Below are 23,462 nucleotides of genomic sequence, written 5' to 3'. Positions count from 1 at the left end.
CGGGAAGGAAATTGGGGTGGTTCCAAAGGAGTAAATAAGTAATAAATAAAATAAAACAGGACTAGTAGGACTACAACCAAACCTCAACTTACAACCATTTCTTTATAAGTGACCATTGCAGTTACAACAGCATTGAAAAAAGTGAATTAACCAGTCCTCCCTCATTCAGCTTTCAGTATCCCCAGTTATGTGTTCAAAATTAGGACACTTAGCAACTGGTGTGTATTTATGACAGTTGTAATATCCCAGAATTATGTGATCACAACCTTGCAACCTTCTCAAGGGGCTTCCAATAAGCCAGCAGTGTCCAAACTTGGGAACTTTTAAAACTTGTGGACTTCAACTCCCAGAATTCCCCAGCCTTCTGGGAGTTGAAGTCCACAAGTCTTAAAGTTCCAACACTCCTGCAATAAGCAAAGCCAATGGGGGAAGCTAGAATCATTTAAAAGCCGCACAATTCACTTAATAATGGGAGTGGTTTGCTTAACAACCATGGCAAAAGTTGTAAAATCGGGTGTGGCTTACTTAACAACCACCTCGCTTAGCAACAAATATTCTGGTCGCAAGCTGAGGAGCACCTGTAAATAGCTGAAGAGCTTCCAGTTACTGTTGCGTACCAACAACTTTTTAATGTTTTTTTTTTTTTTTTACCATTACTAAAAGTTTAAAGTCAGTCCAGCTTTTTAACACGGTCATAGTTATACAGAACTTAAGTTCACACTAAACTCCCCTCCAAAATGGCTCTTCCAGAAACAGTAAGTAGTAACAGGATTCTTAAAATGGTTCATTTTATTCATAAACTTGATGCAAGTTTACATATTATTGTACGCTGCTAAGTGAATTTTTAAAAAACAAAACAAAACTCCCAATAAAATAAAATAGGGAAGCCAAGGGTGTGCACCTGTCATTGTGCTAGTCCATTAGAAATATTAAACAATTTGAAAAGGTATCCAAAATACCAGCCTCAGGTTTTCAAATGAGCTATAGGAAGCTCATAGAATTTGTCCTCTGATTTAAGGCGGCTAAGACAATTCGATAGAAATAATATGTACAACCGAGTAAGCCAAAATCCTGGAAATGATCTGGAGTACGTCTTCAAAGAAATAAAGTTCCACCGGGCAGAAGCTTTCAACTCTTATCTTTCAAACTGAAGTCCAGCATCTAGGATCATCTTTTGGGTATCAAAGAAAATACAGACGTAACTTAGGAAGTGACGATGGTGGAACACAGGAGAACCTGTCCATTTCTGGTCTTGGGAAGAAAAATGCCAATTCCTTTAATACAATTCCAATGAACAAAAGAAAGTGATCCCAAATTCAGCTTTAAAAATGAAAACACTTGATTTTTTTAAAAAAAGTAAGGCAATGATAAAACAGTTACTGGCTCATAGCAGTTTCCAATCCAAATTGGTTTTTCTGAAAAAGGAAACAAAATCTTTTCTGAACAAAATCCATGCTTACGATGACGTTTAGAAGAAACCAACAACCTGAATCAAGATCTTCCTGAAAATTCTGTAGCTTTCATTTTTTTAAAAAATGGTCTTCTTAAAAAAAAAATTAGGAGTGTCTTGAATTTTGCCCATTGCTTTTTAAGTTCATTATCTACAAATGATTGCAACAACCCGTCAATGGAATTGACCTTGTAAAGAGGCTTTGTAGCATTTTAAATAAATTTTCAAGCTTTACACCTAGGGCTCCCTCTTGAGAAGAAGACGCCAGTCTCAAAAATGATCAGAACAACCCCTAGTAGTTACAACCCGTTGCAAAGTTCTATTGGCACAGCCTGGCTCTGCTTAAACTAAGGAGTTCTAACCTCAATACAGCTGTGAAATAAAACATTTTAATTCTTTCACATTGCAAGCTTTCTCCTATATCGCTGTTCGAATTAAGAAATTCTACAAACCTTCTCAAACTTTTAAGCCTGGAGAAAAAAAAAAGAGATTGGTTTTTAACAAGATCTGAAAACTCTACAACACACATTATCAAACTAATTTTATTCCTCTTGGTTGGCTTTAAATAAAATATATTGCAATCCTCTGCAGTCCATTCTGGAGAAAAACAACAAAAACAACCACCCCTGAAGTGCATAGAAAAGTCGATAGGAAATTTTAGTAAACCAAAAACCCCATTTGAGGGATTCAGTACTAAAACGCAGGTGTGTTCAATCCATTGGGAAAATATAGTCTTGAATTGTTCTGTCCCAAATATTTGTCCTATGAGCCGAACAGTATGGCTGTAATTTTATACTGGATATCCACTGATTCATTTATGAGCTGTTATGGGGCATTTATAGCTTGAGTCTGCATGGAAATAAAATATTTTACTGATATTGGTCCAAATGTTAAAGTGTGGCCCTCAATATTATCCATCTTCTTTTGGAGGTGTGAACCAGCCTGGAGGAAGAAGAAAATAATGGCACGTTGTCAAAAACGCAGGAACAATGGTAAACGAGACGCTTTTATGCTTTACAATAATTTTATATAGTATCATTGAAGCCTAGGATGCATGCTGAGATGTAAACCCCACCGAAGGACACTCGTTTACCACATTTCTGGGATTCTGAAGCATAAAAAGAAGTCTCTCTCTCTCTATAAAAAAAGGATCCATGTTTGTTTATGGCTTATAGCAGGGGTCAGCAACCCACGGCTCTGGAGCCACATGTGGCCCTTTCATACCTCTGCTGCGGCTCCCTGTCGCTGGTCACCTCCACATTGACAAGGCTTTCGTTTAGGACAGGTAGAGGAAAAAGGATGCTGCGCTAGGAGGGGACTCTATGGTGGGGGGACCGGACTTCTGGTTGCCTCAAGAATTGAACTGAGTGCTTAAGGTTCTCCACCCCTGGCTTATGTCCCCTACAGCATTGGGGACACAAAGACGGCCTTTTCTATAGTCTCTAAAAGCAACGTAAGGTGTCCTGGGGTCATGATGCAGCTGCCTGAAGAGTTGCAGATGGGCTCAGTGTGTCTCCTATGAGCTCCAAAGTTCCCTTCTAGTAGAAGCAACTATGTGTAGCTCAGGGTTTTACTGTATGTTCTGACTGAGGCTTCCCGAGAGCATGAAGCAAACTCTTTGTCCCGACAAAAACCCCTTTGATTAATTGACTGCGAATTCTGCTCCTTCACATCCAGCAAAGTCTTTCGAGGGAGGATTTACAGTCACAGACCTTCTCTGGCTTGGAGAGCTGCCAGGCCGATCTCTGCAGAACTTGGCCAGGAGCCTCGGAAAGCCACAAACCAATTAAGCAAACTAATGGTCTCCTGCAAACTCCCCTCCCCTTTCGCTCCTCTTTTATTTCCTCTGGGAGGGGCCATTCATCGTCCACCTATGGCCTTACTCCCAAGTCGACCCGTTCCCTTCGTCTGGGTTCCTGCCAGCATTACTACCGGTTTGGCGGCCAAAATATTTTGCCGTCTCCATGGCCATGTGGCTGGCATGACTAAACACCAAAGGTGCATGGAACGCTGTTCCCTTCCCCCCCAAAGGTGGTTCCTATTTTTCTACTTGCATTTTTACGTGCTTTCGAACTGCTAGGTTGGTAGAAGCTGCGACAAGTAACAGGAGCTCGCTCCGTTATGTGGTGGTAGGGATTCAAACCGCCAATCTTTCTGATTGACAAGCTCAACGTCTTAGCCACTGAGCCACTGCGTCCCTGGACATAGTGGCTTAAACGCTCCCTCCCCTTTCCAGTTGCTCTCTTCTGATGTTATACTTACAAAGCTATGGGTTTCACATACATACCATACATACCATTTTTCTCATGTAACTGTACTAGAGACTTATGAGACTGCTGTGCTCTTGCTAGATTGTATTGGCTCTGGAAGAGAGAGAGAATGGGTTTTTAGCGTCTTCCTTCTGACAAAATCAGATCGGAAAAAGAAGAGGTTTGAGATGGTGGACAGCTCAGAGATTTATACCGAAACCTTCACGCCTTGCTCAGACAAAACCTAACTTACCTTATTCGCCCCAAACTGAACTCTGGCCTTTCCTTTGACCAACGTGGCATTAATTTGCATGATGACCGATTCTGTGGAATAGGCGCTGCTCCAACCCTAGAAACATGGGGGAGGGTCCGTGGGGGAGAGGAAGAAGGTGAAGGGGGTATCCAGAGCCAGGGGTATCCACAGAATCATGGACACATGGTCTTTGAATTCCAATTTTTTGTTTAGCAACCATATGGTGACAACACTGGAAAAAAGGACTTGCAACCAGTTCTTGCTCTTACGACTGTCACAGCATCCTCCCACCCCGGGGCACGTGATCAAAATTTCTCACTGAACAACCACTTGTGGTCATAAGTCAAGGACTACCAGTACATAAAAATCAGGTGGGTAATTCCACTACGGGCAGCCACCCTACAGACATGTATTTTACCTGTTTGGTTAGAAGCTCCATGCAGAGGGCACCTCCTCCCAGAACGTACCTGAGACACATAAAAGGTGCATTGAGAATATTTCCAATATTTATTTATTTAGGTATTAGGTTTCTATGCTGTCCGTCTCTCTAGCAAGGGACTTGAGTTTACAATACCATAAGTAACAGAATAAAACCATTGTAGCATTAAAACATCAGACATGAAAAGCTTACTGTCAACTCGCAAAGCATCCCTGGCCTGCTCTCGACTTGCCATATGCAAGGGAGGGGGGAAACGGGGTCATAATTGGGCCGTAAATTACATGGGGGTGAGAGTTGTCTTCACTTGGGTACATGCTGATAGGTTGCTCCTAATAAAATAACTGGATTTCTTTCGAAGCTTGGTTCGAGGCTCATGATTAAAAAGTAAAATCAGCTTTGGAGTTGGCAAATAGCTTGAACTATCCGCTCTGCCACGAAAACAATTTAGCGGAAAGACAGTTACAGAAGGTAGCTAAGCACCGTGCAACTATATCGAGATCCCTTTTGTGACAACAATCTCGTTTTCATGTGGGGCATTTTTCACAAGTGCCCTTTGCTACTCTCCGAGCGGTGCAGGAAGTCTGGATTAAAATTGCAACCCTTTAAACTCTTTTTCGTATCTCTCCAGTTAGAACAGGAATCCCTTTAATATCTCACAGGCAAATATTTCCTACTCAGAGAAAATAGATTGACTGGCAACAGCCCAATTCAGGAATGATTGCCCCCCCCCCCAAAAAAAATTCTTGATATTCAGCCTTAGATTACAGAACTACTAGCACTTCTCTTACTATTCTCTTACTAAGAGGCTTCCGAGGAAATATTGAAGAAGCTGCACCCATAATTGTCCAGAAGATAAAGAGGAATATCAGCTTTGTAATTCCTGAATAATGACCGATTAAAAAAAAAAGAATTGGACCTACCCTCCGCTGAGTACTGGAGAGACCACTCGTACAAACGGAGGGTCAAACGGAAAATTATCCTGGAACAGATCAAGAGAGAAGCATTAGTCTTAAATCTTGGAAAAGTCCATTCTCTACCAGAGCGGTGAGCTCGGACGAGGGCTAAAGTTTCGGTAAAGAATACGCTCATTAAAAGATAGGCTCCCACCATGCGTTTCTTCTTTCCTTCCTACCTACCTTAAAAGAGAAGCTGAGCAAAATATACTCCACGCCTTCTTTCTCTTTTAAGACTTGGAGATCGCTGTGTAACGGGCTGTCAGGATCGACCCTGGCCATGGGGACAAGAAAGAGAAGAAGGAAGAAGAGGTGCAATAAGTGAATTGCACAGTCATCCTATCTCCCACGCTCTCTTCAAAGGACAACCCAACTCTCTGGGGAGTGTCCCGCTTATAATTGAAGGGCTGAAAATGAATGCTGGGTGGAATTCAAAAGATAAGCAATTGGGAACTGCATGGATATTCCTTGTCTTACGATCGGTTGAATAGCAATGGACGCTATGACAGACTTCCATGGGAAGTTCCTTCCCTTCCCTTCTTTCCTTCCTTCCCTTCTTTTCCTTTCTCCTCCCCTCCCCTCCCTCCTTCCCTTCTTTCTTCCTTTCCTCCCCTCCCCTCCCCTCCTTCCTTCCCTCTTTTCTCTTTGCTCCAAGCAGCAATCCTTGCTCCCCGCTGTGGCTCTCTAGTGGCCAGCAGAGCTAGCAACAGATTCGGACAGCGAGGAGGTTGGGGAGGAACCTGGGCCAGTCCTGGAGTCTGGGGAAGGCTCTGATGAGGGCTCTGTGTTGGAGGCAGAGAGGGGGCCAGGGCCAAATGACATCAGATCAGAGTCAGACATAAGTGAGGCAGACGAACAGCTGGAACCTGTTCCCAGTGTGCGCATGCGCAGAGCTGCCAGGAGAAGGGAGCCGCTAAAGAACAGGGGTCAACTTGGGAGTGAGGCCACAGGTGGAGGGTGAATGGCCCCTCCCAGGGGAAATAAAAGAGGAGTGAAAGGGGAGTGGAGTTTGCAGGAGAGACAATGAGTTTGCTTAATTGGTTCCTGACTTTCTGAGACTCCTTGCCAGGTTTTGCAGAGATCGGCCTGGCAGCTCTCCAAGGCAGAGAAGGTCTGTGACTGTAAATCCTCCCTAGAAAGACTTTGCTGGATGTGAATGTGCAGAATTCACAGCAGATTAATCAAAGGTTTTTTTTGGTCGGGACAAGGAGTTTGCTTCATGGTTTTAGGAAGCCTGGGTCAGAACCCGGGGCAAGTGAGGAAGCCAAGCGAACTTACTTTAGAAGTTTCACGTGCCACTCGTACAGGCTGTCATTCACGAGTTCCACTGAATAAATCCCTGCAGGGGGGAAAAATGAAAAAAAGAAAAGAAAAGGCTTGATTAGGTCATCAGGGTTTGGGATGGGACTTGGAACTTCACAAAGTTTCAAAACTAGCACAATTTGGCACAATTTCCCCCCCAGTATCATAGACGTTTCAACATCCCCTACTTTTTATCCAAGGACAGATTCTCTGAATAAAAGACACTCGCACGAGTATAAAAACATAAAGAGACAAAGACCCCGTGGGGGGCAGGCAGTGGTCCCGCCACTTCGATGCTCAACATCTGCTCCACATTCCCAAGACGCTTTTACAAAAGGCAACTGGATTTTCTTTGTTTTTTTTCCTTGAAGATGTTTTGCTTCTCGTCCAGGAAGCTCCTTCGGTTCTTCAGCTGTTTCACTGCTTCAGAGTTGAAGAAGCTTCTTGGATGAGAAGCGAGACCTCTTCAAGGATAAAAAAACAAGACAAAGTAAGCTTTTGTGTGTGTGTGTGTAAAAGCACCTTTGGGACCTCCATTGTCCTCTGCTCCATAATGGTAGCTTTCTTCTGTGGATATTTCCCAATCAGCTATGAAGCAGGCCAACCCTGCTCTTCAAGATTGGCAAAGGTCAGCCAACAGCAGCCATCTGCCAGGACGACAGACGGTTCCATCTCACGCCAGCAAATAGAAAGCTTTCCAACAACATGGATGAAGGGTTCTCTGGGAGGAAGCTTTGCAATTTGGTCGGGTTTTTATTTTTTTTATTTTTAAAGAAATCTAGGAGTCCAGGATGGAACTGTTCAACCAGGGGAAAAGTCGTGCACAAAATTTTAAACAACCAAACAACACCCTGCAGCATTCTGACCCTTACAATTCGTTGTGGGCAACAGAATTGAGTCAGTGGCCAAGACGCTGAGCCAGAAAGGTCGGCAGTTTGGTGGCTCGAATCCCTAGCGCCGCGTAATGGAGTGAGTTCCCGTGACTTGCCCCAGCTTCTGCCAACCTAGCAGTTCGAAAGCACGTAAAGAATGCAAGTAGAAAAATAGGAAGCACCTTTGGATGGTTCTGAATCTGGATCCCCCAATTCACTTTGCTTGTCTGAAGGTCGCAAAAGGGGATCACGCAACCCCAGGACACGGCAACTGTCATGAGTACAAGCCAGTTTCCAAGCATGTGAATTTGGACCCCATGACCCCAGGGATGTTGCAACGGTTTTCACACTTAAATGGTTTTTAAGTGTGAAAAACAGTCAGGTCACTTTTATCGGCGCTGTTGTTAACTTCGAACAGTCGCTAAACGAATGGTTATAAGTCGAGGACTACCTGTATAAACTATAAAGCCGAGAGGAGACCAATGCAAAGATGTTTTCTCATGCAGAACAGAGAAACTTTCTGCTTAGTTAAGCAGATGAAGCAATCAGTGGAAAATAGATAAGGGAAGGGGGAGAATGAATTATTATTATTTTACTTTTGGACTTTTTTGGGAGAAAATCATGTTCCAGGGGAAAAAACCCCCCCACATAATTTCCAGCTAAAAAAAGGATCGTCTCTCGCAGTAGCCAAGGAGGCGTTACTGAATTTAATTCAGGCCCAGGTCTGGAGCCATGGATTCAAAGGGCCTTTGCAACTTGCCCTCATTCGCACTTTCTGAGAAATAGCAAAGGATCTGGACTCCTGACGTCTCCTTGTCATGTCACCTGTGGTATTTTGAGAAGGTGTAAAAAAACAACAACAGATTTTCATTCCAACCGAAGAAAAGGAAAAAGTGAGGGTTTTAAAAAAAGCATCTCTTGAACAAAGGGCGCCTTTATTTAAGCAGGATAGGGACCACAGTTTGAGACAGGCTTACCCAAAGAAATTATGCCCATGCTGTAAGATATCACATTATTTGCTCCATTAGGAAAATAAATCACTTACCTGTCTTAAAACTTTGTGACCTATATATATCCCTGAGCTCTTTCATTAGTCGATCTGATGCCTGCACAGATCCAGAAACCGCACCCTGCAGACAGAAAAAGGGAGAAAAACAGATGTAATCTACTTAAATAAAATCTTCTATATATTCTAAAGATTGGACAGCCATTTGTCTTGAAGGGATGTAGGATTTCCCATCTAAGCAAGGGGTTGGACTAAAATATTTTCAAGGTCCCTTCCAACTCTGTTATTCTATTCTATTCTATTCTATTCTATTCTATTCCTAATTCTATTCTTTTCTATCCTCTCCTATTCTATCCTCTCCTACCTTACCCTATCCCTAATTCTATTCCTAATTCTATTCTATTCATATTCATATTCTATTCTATTCCTAATTCAATTCTATTCCACCCTATCCTACCCTACCCTGCCCTATCTCCAATTCTATTCCTAATTCTATTCTATCCTATTCCTTTCTATCCTATCCTATTCTATCCTCTCCTCTCCTACCTTATCCATAATTCTATTCCTAATTCTATTCATATTCTATTCTATTCCTAATTCTATTCTATCCTATCCTACCCTGCCCTATCCCTAATTCTATTCCTAATTCTATTCTATTCTATTCTTTTCTATCCTCTCCTATCTTACCGCATTCTATTCTATTCCTAATTCTATTCTAGTCCTAATTCTATTCTATTCACATTCTATTCTATTCCTAATTCTATACTATCCTACCCTACCCTACTCTGCCCTATTCCTAATTCTATTCTATTCTATTTCTAATTCTATTCTATTCCTTATTCTATTCTATTCTTAATCCTATTCTATTCCTAATTCTATTCTATTCTATTCCTAATTCTAGTCTATTCCTAATTCTATTCTTTTCATATTCTACTCTACTCTATTCTAAAATCTAAAACAACATGAATTTAAGGCCAATGAAAAGGCTTGTTGTGTCTCTGACACCGTTCTTCCACTTTCAATTCTTTCGCAGGTAAAATGCAGTGAACTTCCTAACGGATCCCTTCCTTCTCACCTACCAAGCACTTACATTTAGGTGATCCTCCCTTTGATTCTTCCGGATTTTTTCCAAGATGGCTAGATTTTCCTTCTCAATGCCGTCATCCTCGGTTTTCTTCCCTTCGGCAGGGCCTTCCTCCTTCATGTCGTAGTGATCCAGGTCAATGTCCTACGAGACAACATTGCAGAGTGATGGGGGGGAAAGCAGGCGCAACCGATCGCTCAGGATCACAGCGGCAGTTTGCGTGGATCACACGTATTTCTCATCTTGGGAGGGGAATCATGAAGACAGGAGTGCTCGGGTTTTAGGAGAGGAACAGATAAGGCTTCCAATGTCCCAACTGGAGAAGAGGAAGGGAGAATGAAGGTTACAGAAGATCTGGAACGGGTAAGTGATGAAATGAAGAGAAGGACCAGGGGAGACATGATAGCAGTCTTCCAATATCTCAAGGGCTGCCCCAAAGAAGGAGTCAAGCTATTCTCCAAGGCACCCGAGGGCAGGACAAGAAGCAATGAGTGGAAACTAATCAAGAAGAGAAGCAACTTAGAACTAAGGAGGAATTTCCTGACAGTTAGAACAATTAATCAGTGGAACAGAAGTTGCCTCCAGAAGTTGTGAATGCTCCAACACTGGAAGATTTTAAGAAGATGTTGGACAACCATTTGTCTGAAATGGTATTGGGTTTCCTGCCTGAGCAGGGGGTTGGACTACAAGACCTCCAAGGTCCCTTCCAACTCTGTTATTCTGGACTGATCCACACCAGGCCAGCTCTGGAAGAAGACCTGACTGGTTCAAACAAAAGGGGGGGTTTCTAACCAGCCGATACAGAAGGCAATTTGACACCTTCCAGATGTGAGGGATTCCCATTGCTGGCTAAAATCCAGAACATCTGGACAGCACCAGGTTGGAGCACTGTTGGTGGCCCTTTGATGACTTCCTTAGACCCTCCCACTTCCGTTTTCTGGACGGATGAAAGATGTAGAAGCAAAAACGAAGAGTAGAGCAGGCTGCGAGCGAGCGAAGACACCTACTTCACCCATATCTTCCTCCTCTTCCTCTTCGGATGTCACCTCTTCGGTCGTTCCATTCTGGAACATGACAAAAGATCCTCATCAATTAAATCAGCATTTTCTTTCTTTCTTTCCCCCTTCCCCCCCCCAAAAGAACCACAGCAGCAGAGTTCCACTAATGGCTGTGAGATGGAGACCCAGGCCCCTATACACAGGCAGCCCTCGGCTTATGGCCATTCATTTAACGAGCATTTGAAGTTACGACGGAGCTGAAAAAAGGTTACAACTTACAACTTTCATTGCAACCCTGCAGTCACGCGATCAAAATTCAGACACGTGGCAACTGACTCATATTTACGACGGTGACAGTGTCCTGGGCTCATGTGATCGCCTTTTGCGATCTTCAGGGCAAACGAAGTCAACGGGGAATCCAAATTCACTTAACTATGGTGTTACTCCCCAAACATCACTGTTAAGGGAGTTATCCCCATTCACTGTTAAATGAACGCGCGATTCACTTAATGACTGTGGCCAGAAGGGTCGTAACATGGGGCCAAATTCACTTAATGACTCTCTCGCTTCGCAACAGAAATATTTGGGGCTCAACTGGGGTCGTACGTAGAGGACTATCTGTGTTTGGAGAAGGCAGGAAGAGAAAGTCAACCCAAATTGTCCTCTCCGTGAAGATGACTTGAGCAAGGAAGCCCAGAGTTTCTAGGTGGGGCCTTTTCCTAGCAGAACTGAACAAATTCCCATCCTTCATGGAGAGCCACCACGGAGCATCCCCAACAGCCACTGGCTCTGGCCAGCAATGACAAGTTTTTGAGTCACACCTCCCACACCCTGCAATGAAACTCGGCAGTCCCCTCCCTGCTTGGCAGGCGTTTCAGTCCTCTGCCCTAAAAGCTGTTTCATCAGGGACTTTACCTGGCCAGACGGCAAAGGCTGATCTAACATTTCGACATCCGGATGCTGGGGAAGGTTGTAGAGCCGGCAAAGGTCACATATTAAGCGCTTCAGCTGCTGGAGAAGCTGTGGGGAGGGGGAGGGGGAAGAGATTTAAAGGATCATCTGTGGTTGGGTCTATGACAATTCACAATTTACCACAGCCAACTCGCCATGAGTTGGCCAACTCATCATAGTCAATTTGCCATGGCCAACTTGCCATTATCAACTCGCCATAGTCAACTCGCTATGGCCAACTCACCATAGTCAATTAGCCATCGCCAACTCACCATAGTCAACTCGCCATGGCCAACTCACAATGGCCAACTCACCATAGTCAATGTGCCATGGCCAACTCACCAGTCAACTCACCATGGCCAACTCACCATAGTCAATTCGCCATAGCCAACTTGCCATTATCAACTTGCCATAGTCAACTTGCCATGGCCAACTCACAACGGCCAACTCACCATAGTCAATTCGCCATGGCCAACTTGCCATTATCAACTCGCCATAGTCAACTCGCCATGGCCAACTCACCAATGGCCAACTCACCATAGTCAATTTGCAATGGCCAACTTGCCATTATCAACTCACTATGGCCAACTCACTATGGCCAACTCGCCCTTTTTATTTTTTAAATAAAAAGGTTTATCAGGATGAGGACTCGGCTTTGTGCTGCTGGGGAAGCCTAGGTCAGAACAGACCATCGTGTGATCTTCACAGTCACGTGATCAAAATCTGGGCACAGGCATGTATTTATGACGGCTCAAGAGTTCACGCAATTGCTGTTTGTGACCTTCACAGCCTGCAAAGTCAATAGGGGACCCTAGGTTTGCTTAACGACTGGCGATTCACTTAAGAACTGCCCTGATTCGCTCAGCGGGCATGACTCACTTAATTACCACCTGCAGAAATTTGCGGTCGTAAGTCGAGAACTGGCTGCAACTACTGGAGTTCTCTATAGGCAGCGAGTCCTTGGAATTAGTCAATGATTCTCCAGCCTTTGAAAATAAAACCTTTGGCAGGTGGCTTAGGGAAAGCAATTCAAGAATCTAATTGCTGCATATACAAACATTAAAAATGGATTCTAAGTGCCAGCAGGGAGACAATTAAGTTTGCCAATAATAATATTAAAAAACTTAAGAGTTCTGCAGCATGACTAAAGGGAAAAGGGAAAATAGAAGCCAGGATCCAGCCCCTGCAAGACAGTGATAAGAGAAGGAAGCTGTTCTTCTTCTTTTAAAATTTCTACCTCCTGGGCCTTCAAGGTGCTGGAAACCATGTTTGCAAAGAGAGATTTTCCTCCCTGCTTTCTCCTGTATACACAGAACGTTGGGATACAAATCAAAATAATAACCCTCTTTTAAGTGGTTTGCAAAAATGGTTTTTTTCACACTGCAGGCAGGTTTCCCCACCTCCGGCAGAGTTTATTCATTTCGTGGGCTTGCCGTTGCTGAAGGATTTGCGAATGTTATTTAGCTCCGGTGTTAGTAATTAAAACAAGGAATTGACACGAAGAGATCATTGTTATTTTGCAAAGGGCTTCGCTGGATGGGTGTGTGTGTGTGTGTGTGTGTGTGGTGGGATTCAGCCAGCTTGCACCTATTTGGGAGAACTGGTTGTTAACTTTCTAATCAGTTTGGAGAACCAATTGTTGGAAGAAATCTCCTTTTGTTTTTTTCCCACTTTGCAGGGCTAATCCTGTAAGGAAGGAAAGGAAATATTCTGGTGATGCTTCTAGGCCAGGGGGTGTCCAAACTTGGGAACTTTAAGACTTGTGAACTTCAAGTCCCAGAATTCCCCAGCCAGCATGGCTGGCTGGGGAATTCTGGGAGTTGAAGTCCACAAGTCTTAAAGTTCCCAAGTTTGGACACCCCTGTTCTAGGCTAACCTTTATTGCCCTGCTTACAGAAGCTGCCTCTCCAAGGCGAAGCGCCCATTGACCTGAGTGACGTTGAGTTGGCCACGCCCACCCAATCACATGACCACCGAGACATGCCTACCCAATTGGTCATTAGGACAGAGAATTTCCCCAATGATTGTAACTCAAGATTGTAACTCGAGGAAAACCAGCGTTCCTTGTGAGGACATGAGCTGAAGAGGCCACCAACCACCAGAAGAACACTGGTTGTTAAATTATTTGAATCCCACCACTGATTGGGGGTTGTGGTGGTGGGGATAATTCAACTCCATTCAAAACCGAATCCTTCCCAGATTTGAACCCGAGGCCTCCCCCTCCGGAATAAAGCAAGCTCAAGAATAGACTCCTTACCAAAGTATTGCTTTTAATATCCTCCAATCGCTCCAGGACTGAAGTCAAGTTGGGGTCATCTGATTCCACGAACCATATTGGCGAGGACGATGGGTAGGACTCCTGCATTTTTAGGGGGAATAAAAACAGCTTAGCACAGTCAAAGCCCTGAACGCCTTCGCATCCCTCCAGGAATTCTAGAAATCAGATGGCTGCCCCAGGAAATCAACCCCGACGATTCGTCTCAGGATTGAAATCGGCTTCTTCGACGCCCAACACAACCAGCACTGCCTTCGCCCGGGCAGCCCACAGACACCGAAAAAGAAAGAGACATTTCGTGCCCCAAAATAGGAAGCTACGATTCCTGTCTGGGTAGCGTGAATCAGTTTCTGTTTATCTTACTTCACAGACAGGGAAAAACACCTATCTTGACTTCACAGTCACCAGGACAAACTCTTACCGCCCTCGGCCGAAAAAATGGCATTTGCACCCTGGGCAATCAAGATATATAGAATAACAGAGTTGGAAGGGACCTTCTCTGTGGGAGCACCTTCCCTCTGGAATGAGCTGCCTCCGGAGCTCCGCATAATCCCTGACCTTCGGTCCTTCCGACGCGCCCTAAAAAGTTGGCTTTTCCAGCAAGCCGGCCTGGCCTGTTAATATTAATGTTAATTTATTTTAAATGTACTGTTTCTTTTTTTAAAAAAAATCGGTTTGGTCTTTTTGGAATTGGGTTTAATCTTTTTTTAAACTTTTGTGATGTGTGTTTTTAATGTTGTACGCCGCCCTGAGTCCTTTGGAGAAGGGCGGCATATAAATCCAAATAAACCTAAACCTAAAACCTAAACCTTGGAGGTCTTCTAGTCCAACCCTCTGCTCAGGCAGGAAACCTTACACCACTTCAGACAAATGGTTATCCGACATCTTCTTAAAGACTTCCAGTGTTGGGGCATTCACAACTTTTGGAGGCAAGTTGTTCCGCTGATTAATTGTTCTTACTGTCAGGAAAATTCTCCTTCGTTCTAAGTTGCTTCTCTCCTTGATTAGTTTCCACCCATTGCTTCTTGTCCTGCCCTCAGGTGCTTTGGAAAATAGTTTGACTCCCTATTCTTTGTGGCAACCCCTGAGATATTGGAAGATTTCCATCACGTCTCCCCTAGTCCTTCTTTTCATTAAACTAGACCTACCCAGTTCCTGCAACCGTTCTTCATATGTTTTAGCCTCCAGTCCCCTAATCCTCTTTGTTGCTCTTCTCGGCACTCTTTCTAGAGTCTCCGCATCTTTTTTACATTATGGCAACCAAAACTGGATGCCGTATTCCAAGTGTGGCCTTACCAAGGCCTTATAAAGTGCCTGTATAATGAGAATCTGCAGTGGTGAAGGGAATTGTATGGCTGTTGCGTTGCCAGCTGGGGAAATCTGGGAGTTAAAGTTCGCCCACCTTGAAGTTGCTAAGACTGAGGAAAATTCTGCTCGGTCCAACAAGAATATCTATTTCTCTTCCTGGCACGAAGGACACCGTTTCCTCCATACAGCAATTCCAGCCGGCCGTGTGCCAACCAGGCTGAAGACGCATTTGATTGAAATTCCTGTTTTGGTGACCCGGTGTCTACCAAAGCACAGAAGCCCGCCGTTCAAGGACGGCTGACCAGCCCAGCAACGCTCATTGTCTGACAACAGCTTTGTCCTTCTACGGTGCTAACTAGGGGAGATAGGAAGTGTACTTCTAAATACCCAGAAGGCATCACAGGAAAGAAAAGCTGTACATAAATCTCAGGGCTAAGGAACGATGGGCATAGGTGGTTCCTATTTTTCTACTTGCATTTTTTAACATGCTTTCGAACTGCTAGGTTGGCAGAAGCTGGGACAAGTCACGGGAGCTCACTCCGTTACGCGGCGCTAGGGATACAAACTGCCAAACTCCCCATCTTTCTGATCGACAAGATCAGCATCTCAGCCACTGAGTGTCCCTAATGAGCAGGAGTGCTGGATATTTTCGTCCCAGCACTAATCCTGATCTCTGTTCAAATCTGGGATGATCTTGATTATTTATTCATTCTCGTCCAACCCCCGGGGGATCTCTGCCAGCCTCCTTGAGATTTTTGGACTCTTCCTTCCTAGGCTCTCTGCACTGCCTGCCAATAGACAGCCCCCTCTATATATTTTGACTTTGGCTCAACGGATTCTCCAAACCAAGGAATCTCCTATCCACAACTTCCTGCGATTCTCTGCCATTTACCATTGCTCGACCTTAGACTCCTGTCCCTCTAGAACAGCATTCCCAAAAATGGATCCCTACCAGCTGGAATTTGTTGTGGCCTGACAGTGGCCAGGGAAACTGGCAGCAGACTCAGACAGTGAGGAGGTTGGGGAGGAACATGGGCCGGTCCTGGAGTCTGGGGAAGGCTCTGATGAGGGCTCTGTGTCGGAGGCAGAGAGGGGGCCAGGGCCGTATGCCAGTTATCAGCTGCCTTCAGAGTCAGACATCAGTGAGGCAGAAGAACAGCTGGAGCCTGTTCCCGGTGTGCGCATGCGCAGAGCTGCCAGGAGAAGGGAGCCGCTAAAGAACAGGGGTCAACTTGGGAGTAAGGCCACAGGTGGACGATGAATGGCCCCTCCTAGAGGAAATAAAAGAGGGAGCGACAGGGGAGTAGAGTTTGCAGGAGACCATTAGTTCGCTTAATTGGTTCCTGACTCTCCGAGGCTCCTTGCCAAGTTTTGCAGATCTCGGCCTGACAGCTCTCCAAGGCAGATAAGGTCTGTGACTGTAAATCCTCCCTCGAAAGACTTTGCTGGAAGTGAAGGAGCAGAATTCACAGTCAATTAATAAAAGGGCTTTTTGTCGGGACAAGGAGTTTGTTTTATGCTCTTGGGAAGCCTCGGTCAGAACAGAATTCCTACCAGGGGCTTCCCAGCCTCTTGGCTTCCCTCCCAAGAACTATTTCGAGGCAGGTCAGGAAAAGAAAAATATTTCGATGGTGAAAAGCAGGGCCTAGGTAAGGAAGCACCGCAGAGCCGATCTCCTGGTTTAATTCCTCGCAAAAGGGGGTTTGGGGGAATAGCACCCAGACCAAGGGGGCTGGTTATTGCTTGGTGCGCCAGAAAGGGAGTTTCGATTGGGAAAAACTAAAATAAGCAGCAACATCAAACCTCTTCCGTATTATTGCCAAGAAAAGTCAAGAGTGACCAGGGGAGTATTTTAAACTTTGCCTTTAGGGATTAAGCTCCTATTTTCTGGCTGGTTTAAAAAGGCAGAAACCATGTTGGCTAACTGTAAAAGAGCCAAAGGCAGACAAGAGAATTTTTGAGCTACAGGCAGCCCCCCCAGTTGTTCACTGACCAGGCAAATTCTCCCCCATCCCCAAACCAAGTTGCCCCCTCCCTCTGTCCTTTACAAGATTCTACCTTCTAGAACCAAATGCTTTTCTGTACCCCCCCTCCCAAATTAAATAAATCCATAACACCCTCCACCACAATCAATAACTTGACTTTGTGCCGTAATTGAATTTTCTCCCCAATCACGATAAACACAAGTAGCACTGGACTTACAGCCATTCTTTTCATGACCGGTTCAAAATTATAACCGCGTCAAAAAAAAATAGGGGCTCGTGACCAGTTCTCACATTTATGACGGTTGCATTGTCCCAAGGTCACGTAATTAAAATGTCCTGACAGTGAGGACAATCAACCCATAGAAAGGAAGTTGCCTTCGGAAGTTGTGGGAGCTTCCTCCCTGGAAGGTTTCAAGAAGAGATTGGGCTGCCATCTGTCAGAAATGGTTTAGGGTCTCCTGCTTGAATGGAGGGTTGGACTAGGTGACCTACAAGGTCCCTTCCAACTCTGTTATTCTGTTATTATTCTGTTATTCAGAAGTTGTGGGAGCTTCATCCCTGGAGGCTTTCAGGAAGAGACTGGACTGTCATTTGTCAGAAATGGTGTAGGGTTTTTTGCTTGGGCAGGGGGTTGGACTAGATGACTTTACAAGGTCCCTTCCAACTCTGTTAATCTGTGAAATGGTGTAGGGTCTCCTGCTTGGGCAGGGGGTTGGACTAGATGACCTTACAAGGTCCCTTCCAACTCTGTTAATCTGTGAAATGGTGTAGGGTCTCCTGCTTGGGCGGGGGGTTGGACTAGATGACTTTACAAGGTCCCTTCCAACTCTGTTAATCTGTGAAATGGTGTAGGGTCTCCTGCTTGGGCGGGGGGTTGGACTAGATGACCTTACAAGATCCCTTCCAACTCTGTTAATCTGTATTTAGGATGGTTCTATTGTCCCAAAATCACGTGATCATCCCTTGCCAACTTCCCAGCCAGCTTCCGTCCAGCAAAGTCAATGGGGGAGGCTTACCAACCACAACGATTCGCTCAAACGCCGTGGCAAAACACGGGTCGTAACACAGGGCTCAACTCTATGAACACACGTCCCACTTAGCAACGGAAATGTCGAGGATCACCATACTACCTTTAAAAATTCCCTCCCTTATACATAGATCACCGCTTTTAAGCCAATGATCCTAGGGATTTCCAAATTGTCATTCCTGATCCCATACGACAGAGGGAAAATCGGAGCCAGCCTTGCAATCTACAAAGGGGGTTTTTCTGCCTGTCAAAACAGGTTCCCTGCCAAAACCAGGCTCTTGCCTGTCCGGGCAAAACTGGGACGAGTTCTTACAGGATTCCACTTTATCCCATACAAAACCTAAGCAGGGCCCTCTGAAGCCGAGACGGATTGCTATCGGTTACTCACCCCCTTGCTCTGCCCCGACAAGCTAATGCCAACGTCAGTATGTCAACGTCACGGTTTCCTACCATTTCAACCCTTGATCAAAATCGAAAGTGGGTCAAGGCATCAAGGGGGGGGGGGTCGTCTCGACGAGAAAAGCCAGATTTCCGGTGTGGTTCCAATTCAAACAAAGGTTTGACGTTGTTACCCCAAGGGCAAGGAGCTGCGTTGTTGTTGTTGTTGTTGTTTTTAATTGGGCATTTGGATTAAATCCGAATGGTTCCAAAGAAGGATCTGTCCATTGTGCCCAATTCTAACCCACCCACCCCAGAATGCCACCCTAGACACATTGGAAGCTCATCTGAAAAAAAAAAAAAAGGGGGGGGGTTGGAAGAGGCAAGGCACCGTTTGAGAGATCTCCAAAGATTACACAATCTTTTTCCCTGGCAAAAACTTTTAACTTTTCAGCCGGGTAGGTAGGAAGAGTTTATGCCTACCTCACTTCCTTTAATTCAGACGGAGTTGCTGGCCACATCCTCCTTAATGCCAAAGCTTAAAAGATATTTCTTTCCCCCCCGTTTCTCTCACGGGCAAATCCACCTCTTTCCAGCTGACCAAATGAACGGTGGTCCTCGACTTAGGACAGTCCATTGAGCGACCGCTCGAAGTCACCCTGGCCCTGAAAAATGTGACCGTTTCTCACCCTTACGACCGTCGCGAGGGATTTAAAAGTCAGCCGCTCGGCAACTGACCCCTACATACGACGGTCGCCGTGTTGTGGGGGGAGTCACGCGATCCCCTTTTGCGACCTTCTGATGAATATCAATGGGGACGCTGCATTCACTTAACAACCGGATTCCTTGCTTAACCACCGCCGTGATTCGCTTAACAACGGTGGCAAGGAAGGTCTCAAAACTCAACGGAACTCAAAAGGAACCGCTCAAGCAACAGAAAGTTTGGCCTAGATTCTGGTCGTAAGTGCAGGACAACCTGTATTAGTAAAGGAAAGGGTTTTTTTCCCCTCTCCCCCCCAAGTTACTTGCAATACTAACCAGCTTTTGAATTCTACCGACAGAAACAAACCTCCTTAACCCTGGAGGGGGGGGCAAAAGGGGGGGGGGAGGGTGTGTGTGGAAAGACCTTTGTCCCCTCCTCCTCAGCCCACCCCTTTTTAAAAACCTCGAAGTCAGAAGTCGGAGCGGAAGCAGTTAAGAGTGTCGCAGCGGCGTTTTCCAATGTTTGGCCTTCCTGTTTGTTGCAAAACCGAGACGGAGCTACAATGTTTGCATAAAGCAAGGGAGGGAGGGGGGCATTTCCTTTTTATTTCAACCCGCTTTTCAAAACTTTTGGGAGTTCGAAACCCCGATTTCCGGAGACAGAGAGAGAGCTGAATGGGAAGTCGTTTTCCCTCCCCTCCCGTCCCCCCACCAGCCAGATTTTCTCCCACGGAGGGTCTCTAAGATGGGACATGTAGTCCTCTATCTCCCCCACCCACTCCCAAACGCCTTGGGAGGGAGGTCGAGGTCATCTAGACAGAACGCCCCTCCATTCACCCCCCCCCTTTCTAAGCTTTCTCCTGCCAGCCGGGCCCGCGAAGGGCTCCAGCCTCTGAGCCTACACAGAGTTCACAGGCGGGTGACGGCGCTTCTTCCCCCCTTTTTTCCCGCCCCCCCCGCCACAAAGAAGAATGCCGCCCCCTTCCCATCGAGGCAGGCTTTCTGCCCAGCCCCCAGATGAGACCCTAGGGAGAGGGGGGGTCGTCCTTCGGAGACCCCCGGTAGGGATCTCTCTTTAAAGTGGGGGCAGGGAGCCTCCCTCCGCCCCAACGCCCCCCTCCCCCTCCCCACGGGCGCCTGGGAGGGGGGGAGCAGGAGGGGGGTGGGAAGGATTAGGGAGGAAGCCCCCCCCAATTCCTCGGGGGGGGGTTGGAGGAAGCCTGCCAGAGGGAGGGGGGAGACCCGATGGCGACCCCCGCCCTCCGCCCCCCTCCGTCCCCAGCGCACCGTGATGTTGCAGTGGATGGCGAGCGGCGCGGGCGGCGGGGCCGGGCCGGGCCCGCCGGGGGGCACGAAGAGGCAATGCAGCTCGTCGGGCTTCCAGGAGGCGATGCGGAAGCGCTCGTGGTCGCGGCCGAAGATGGACTCGAGGAGGCGCAGCTCGGCCTTCAGCCCCGAGACGGCCATCCTGGCCGCATCGCCGCGCCGCTCCAGGCCTTCGCCGCCCCAACCCCAGCCCGGCCCAGCCCCGCCGGCCCCACCCGAGCCCCGCCGAGCCCTACCGGGCCGCCCCTTCCCCCGCCCCTTCCCCCGCCCCGAAGGAGGGAGGGGGCCCCGGCCGGGCCCGGGCAGGGGGAGGGAAGGGGAGGAGGACTCCCGAGCCCATGGTCCCCAAGGAGGGATTGACTCTCCCCAGATAGGGACTCCAGGGCCCATCCACGGTCTTGGTAGGGAAGGGGCTGCTTCTCCCCCAAAAGAACCTGGAATAAAGACTCTAGGGCCCCTCGTTCCCAAGGAGGGAGGGGGGCCCTGCCGGGCTGGGGGTGGGAGGGGCGGGTGCCTGTGCCAGTGCGGGGGAGGGAGAACTTCACCACCCATGGTCCCCAAGGAGGGATTGACTCTCCTCAAATAGGGACTCCAGGGCCCATCCACCATAGGGAAGGGGCTGCTTCTTCCCCCCAAAGAACAACAAATAGGGACTCTAGTGCCCATCATTCCCTAGGGAGGAGTATCCACGGAGGGAGGGGCTCCTGGTGGGGAAGGAGCTGTCCGAACCCCTGGGACAGATGGACACTCCAGCGCCCATGGTCCCCAAGGAGGGAGGGGGACAGGGGTGCCGAAGGAGAAGAGATTGACTCTCCCCAAATAGGGACTCCAGGGCCCATCCGTAGGGAAGGGGCTGTTTCTCTCCAAAAGAACATGGAATAAGGAGTCTAGTGCCCATCATTCTTGAGGGCGGAGGGCCGGAAGGGGGGAAGGGACAGTTGCTTGGGACAGTCGGGGGAGGGGAGGAGGACTCCAGAGCCCATGGTCCCCATGGAGGGAGGTGGTCCCGAAGGAGAAGAGATTGACTCTCCCTGAATAGGTACTCCAGTGCCCATCGTCCCCAAGGATGGAAGGGTCCTGAGAGGAAAGGGACTGCTTCTCCCCAAAAAGAACCCTGAATAAGGACTCTAGTGCCCATCGTTCCCAAGGAGGGAGGGGTCTCTGATAGAGGAGGGGTCCCCAGTGGGGAAGGGGCTGTCTGCCCCCCTGGGGCATTCCGAAGGGCCATGGTTCCCAAGGATAGAGAGGGACTCAATGGGGAATGGGCTGCTTCTCCAAGGAGGATTCCAGCGCCCATCATCCCCAAGGTTGGGGGGGGGGTCTCCTGTAGGGAAGGCACTACCTTCCCCCTCCCAATAGGGTCTCCAGCACCTACCTTCCCCAAGGATGAGGAAGTCCCCGGTAGAGAAGGGCCACCTCTCCCCCAAATAAGGAAGACTCCAGTTCCCATCATCCCCAAGAGAATGAGGTTGGGCTCTTAGAGCTTCCAAAAGCATCTTCTTCTTCCATTCCTCCCTCTCTTCAAGAGGACTTCAGGTCCCATCATCCCCACAGAGATGGGATGATGGGATTTGATTTTTCAGTGAGGGGAGGGAGGCAACAGATAGTTCACCAACTTGGCACCCTGTTTCCTCGTGAAATGATGATGGGAGCTGACATCTCCAAAACCCACCCCTGTGTAGATGTTTATTGGTCTGAGGCTCGCTGGGGATAATGGGAGTTGGGATCTAAGCCAGAGGCAAATGTTATGTGGGCCCCTTTTGGAAAGAATAGGGTGACTTGCAAGAGAACACACTTTTAAGGGCAGTTGACACAATCAAACACATTCGGGATAATATATATATATATATTAACACAATACTTCCTTGTGGAAAAAGCCTTCCATGGGCTTCTCGGCCTACCAAAATCTCATTTTAGCTATTTTATTTATTTATTTATTTTTATAGTAAAAGGTAAAGGTTCCCCTCGCACATGCATGCTAGCTGTTCCGGACTCTAGGGGGCGGTACTCATCTCAGTTTCAAAGCCAAAGAGCCAGCGCTTTCCGAAGACGTCTCCGTGGTCATGTGGCCGGCATGATTCAATGCCGAAGGCGCACGGAATGCTGTTCCCTTCTCACCAAAGGTGGTTTTCTATTTTTCTACTCGCATTTTTACGTGCTTTCGAACGGTTAGGTTGGCAGAAGCTGGGACAAGTCACGGGAGCTCACTCCGTTAAGCGGCGCTAGGGATTCGAACTGCCGACCTTTTTGATCGATAAGCTCAGCGTCTTAGCCACCGAGCCACCGCATCATGTTTTTTTATACATGTTTTTATACATGTTTTTATGCATGTTTTTATACATGTTTACAATTATGTGCCACTGGCACTGAATTCAGACTTCTGCCTTCTGAACATGTATAAGTGGGCCAGTGAATATCACAGCATGCGCGCACATTAGAAACGAATTAAACCCAGCAAATCTGACCTCCAAATAAAAGCTGGTAAACAGAGATATCATTCTCTGAAGATTAAAAAACAAAACACCAAACTATCCGTTTCCAGAGCAGTTCCATCCAAGGAGACAATTTTCCTTTGTAATGCCACTGGGTGTGTAACTGCAGAGGTGTGAAAATGGGGGGAGAGGGGGAGGGAGTCTTCCATTCAATTAACCAAACATTATTTTCAAAGCAGAGGGGTTGCTTCGAATAAAAGCTAGTTATCCTTATTTACTTTGCTGTATCATGGTGCAGACAGGTGACCTTGCAAAAAAAAAAAAACTAATAATAATTATAATTAATAGGTGGATGAAAATGCCAAGTCCGGTCTGAACCTCTGGCTGGCTGTGCGCCAAAGCCATAATAACAACTTGCAGCTCAGGTGATACCTCTAACACCATCAAACGATGACGACAAGCCATTATAATT

At 46.8% G+C, this 23,462-nt stretch overlaps 1 protein-coding gene across 3 annotated transcripts; it reads right to left on the bottom strand.

Moving 5' to 3' along the window:
• Positions 1-1,353: 1,353 nt before the first annotated feature.
• Positions 1,354-20,781, bottom strand: UBE2Q2 (ubiquitin conjugating enzyme E2 Q2). Of its 3 annotated transcripts, none has more exons than XM_081965059.1 (13): positions 20,520-20,781; positions 13,815-13,916; positions 11,522-11,626; positions 10,616-10,672; positions 9,615-9,752; positions 8,564-8,648; positions 6,623-6,683; positions 5,528-5,618; positions 5,312-5,370; positions 4,371-4,419; positions 3,953-4,048; positions 3,738-3,813; positions 1,354-2,392 (listed from the first exon to the last, which is right to left on the bottom strand). In XM_081965059.1, the coding sequence occupies exons 1-13, from the start codon at positions 20,697-20,699 to the stop codon at positions 2,361-2,363; spliced, it is 1,131 nt and encodes a 376-aa protein (XP_081821185.1). In that variant the 5' UTR covers positions 20,700-20,781; the 3' UTR covers positions 1,354-2,360. The 3 variants fall into 3 exon arrangements, with proteins under 3 accessions (XP_081821185.1, XP_081821186.1, XP_081821187.1); XM_081965060.1 differs by having other exon boundaries at positions 3,747-3,813; positions 20,520-20,780; XM_081965061.1 differs by lacking the exon at positions 20,520-20,781 and adding an exon at positions 19,105-19,182.
• Between the last annotated feature and the right edge of the window lie 2,681 nt (positions 20,782-23,462).

Source organism: Natrix helvetica (assembly GCF_964273705.1).
Source record: "Natrix helvetica genome assembly, chromosome: 12".
Taxonomy (NCBI): Eukaryota; Metazoa; Chordata; class Lepidosauria; order Squamata; family Natricidae; genus Natrix; species Natrix helvetica.
Note: the sequence above shows the minus strand (reverse complement) of the source record. Positions and strands in the feature narration are given on the sequence as shown.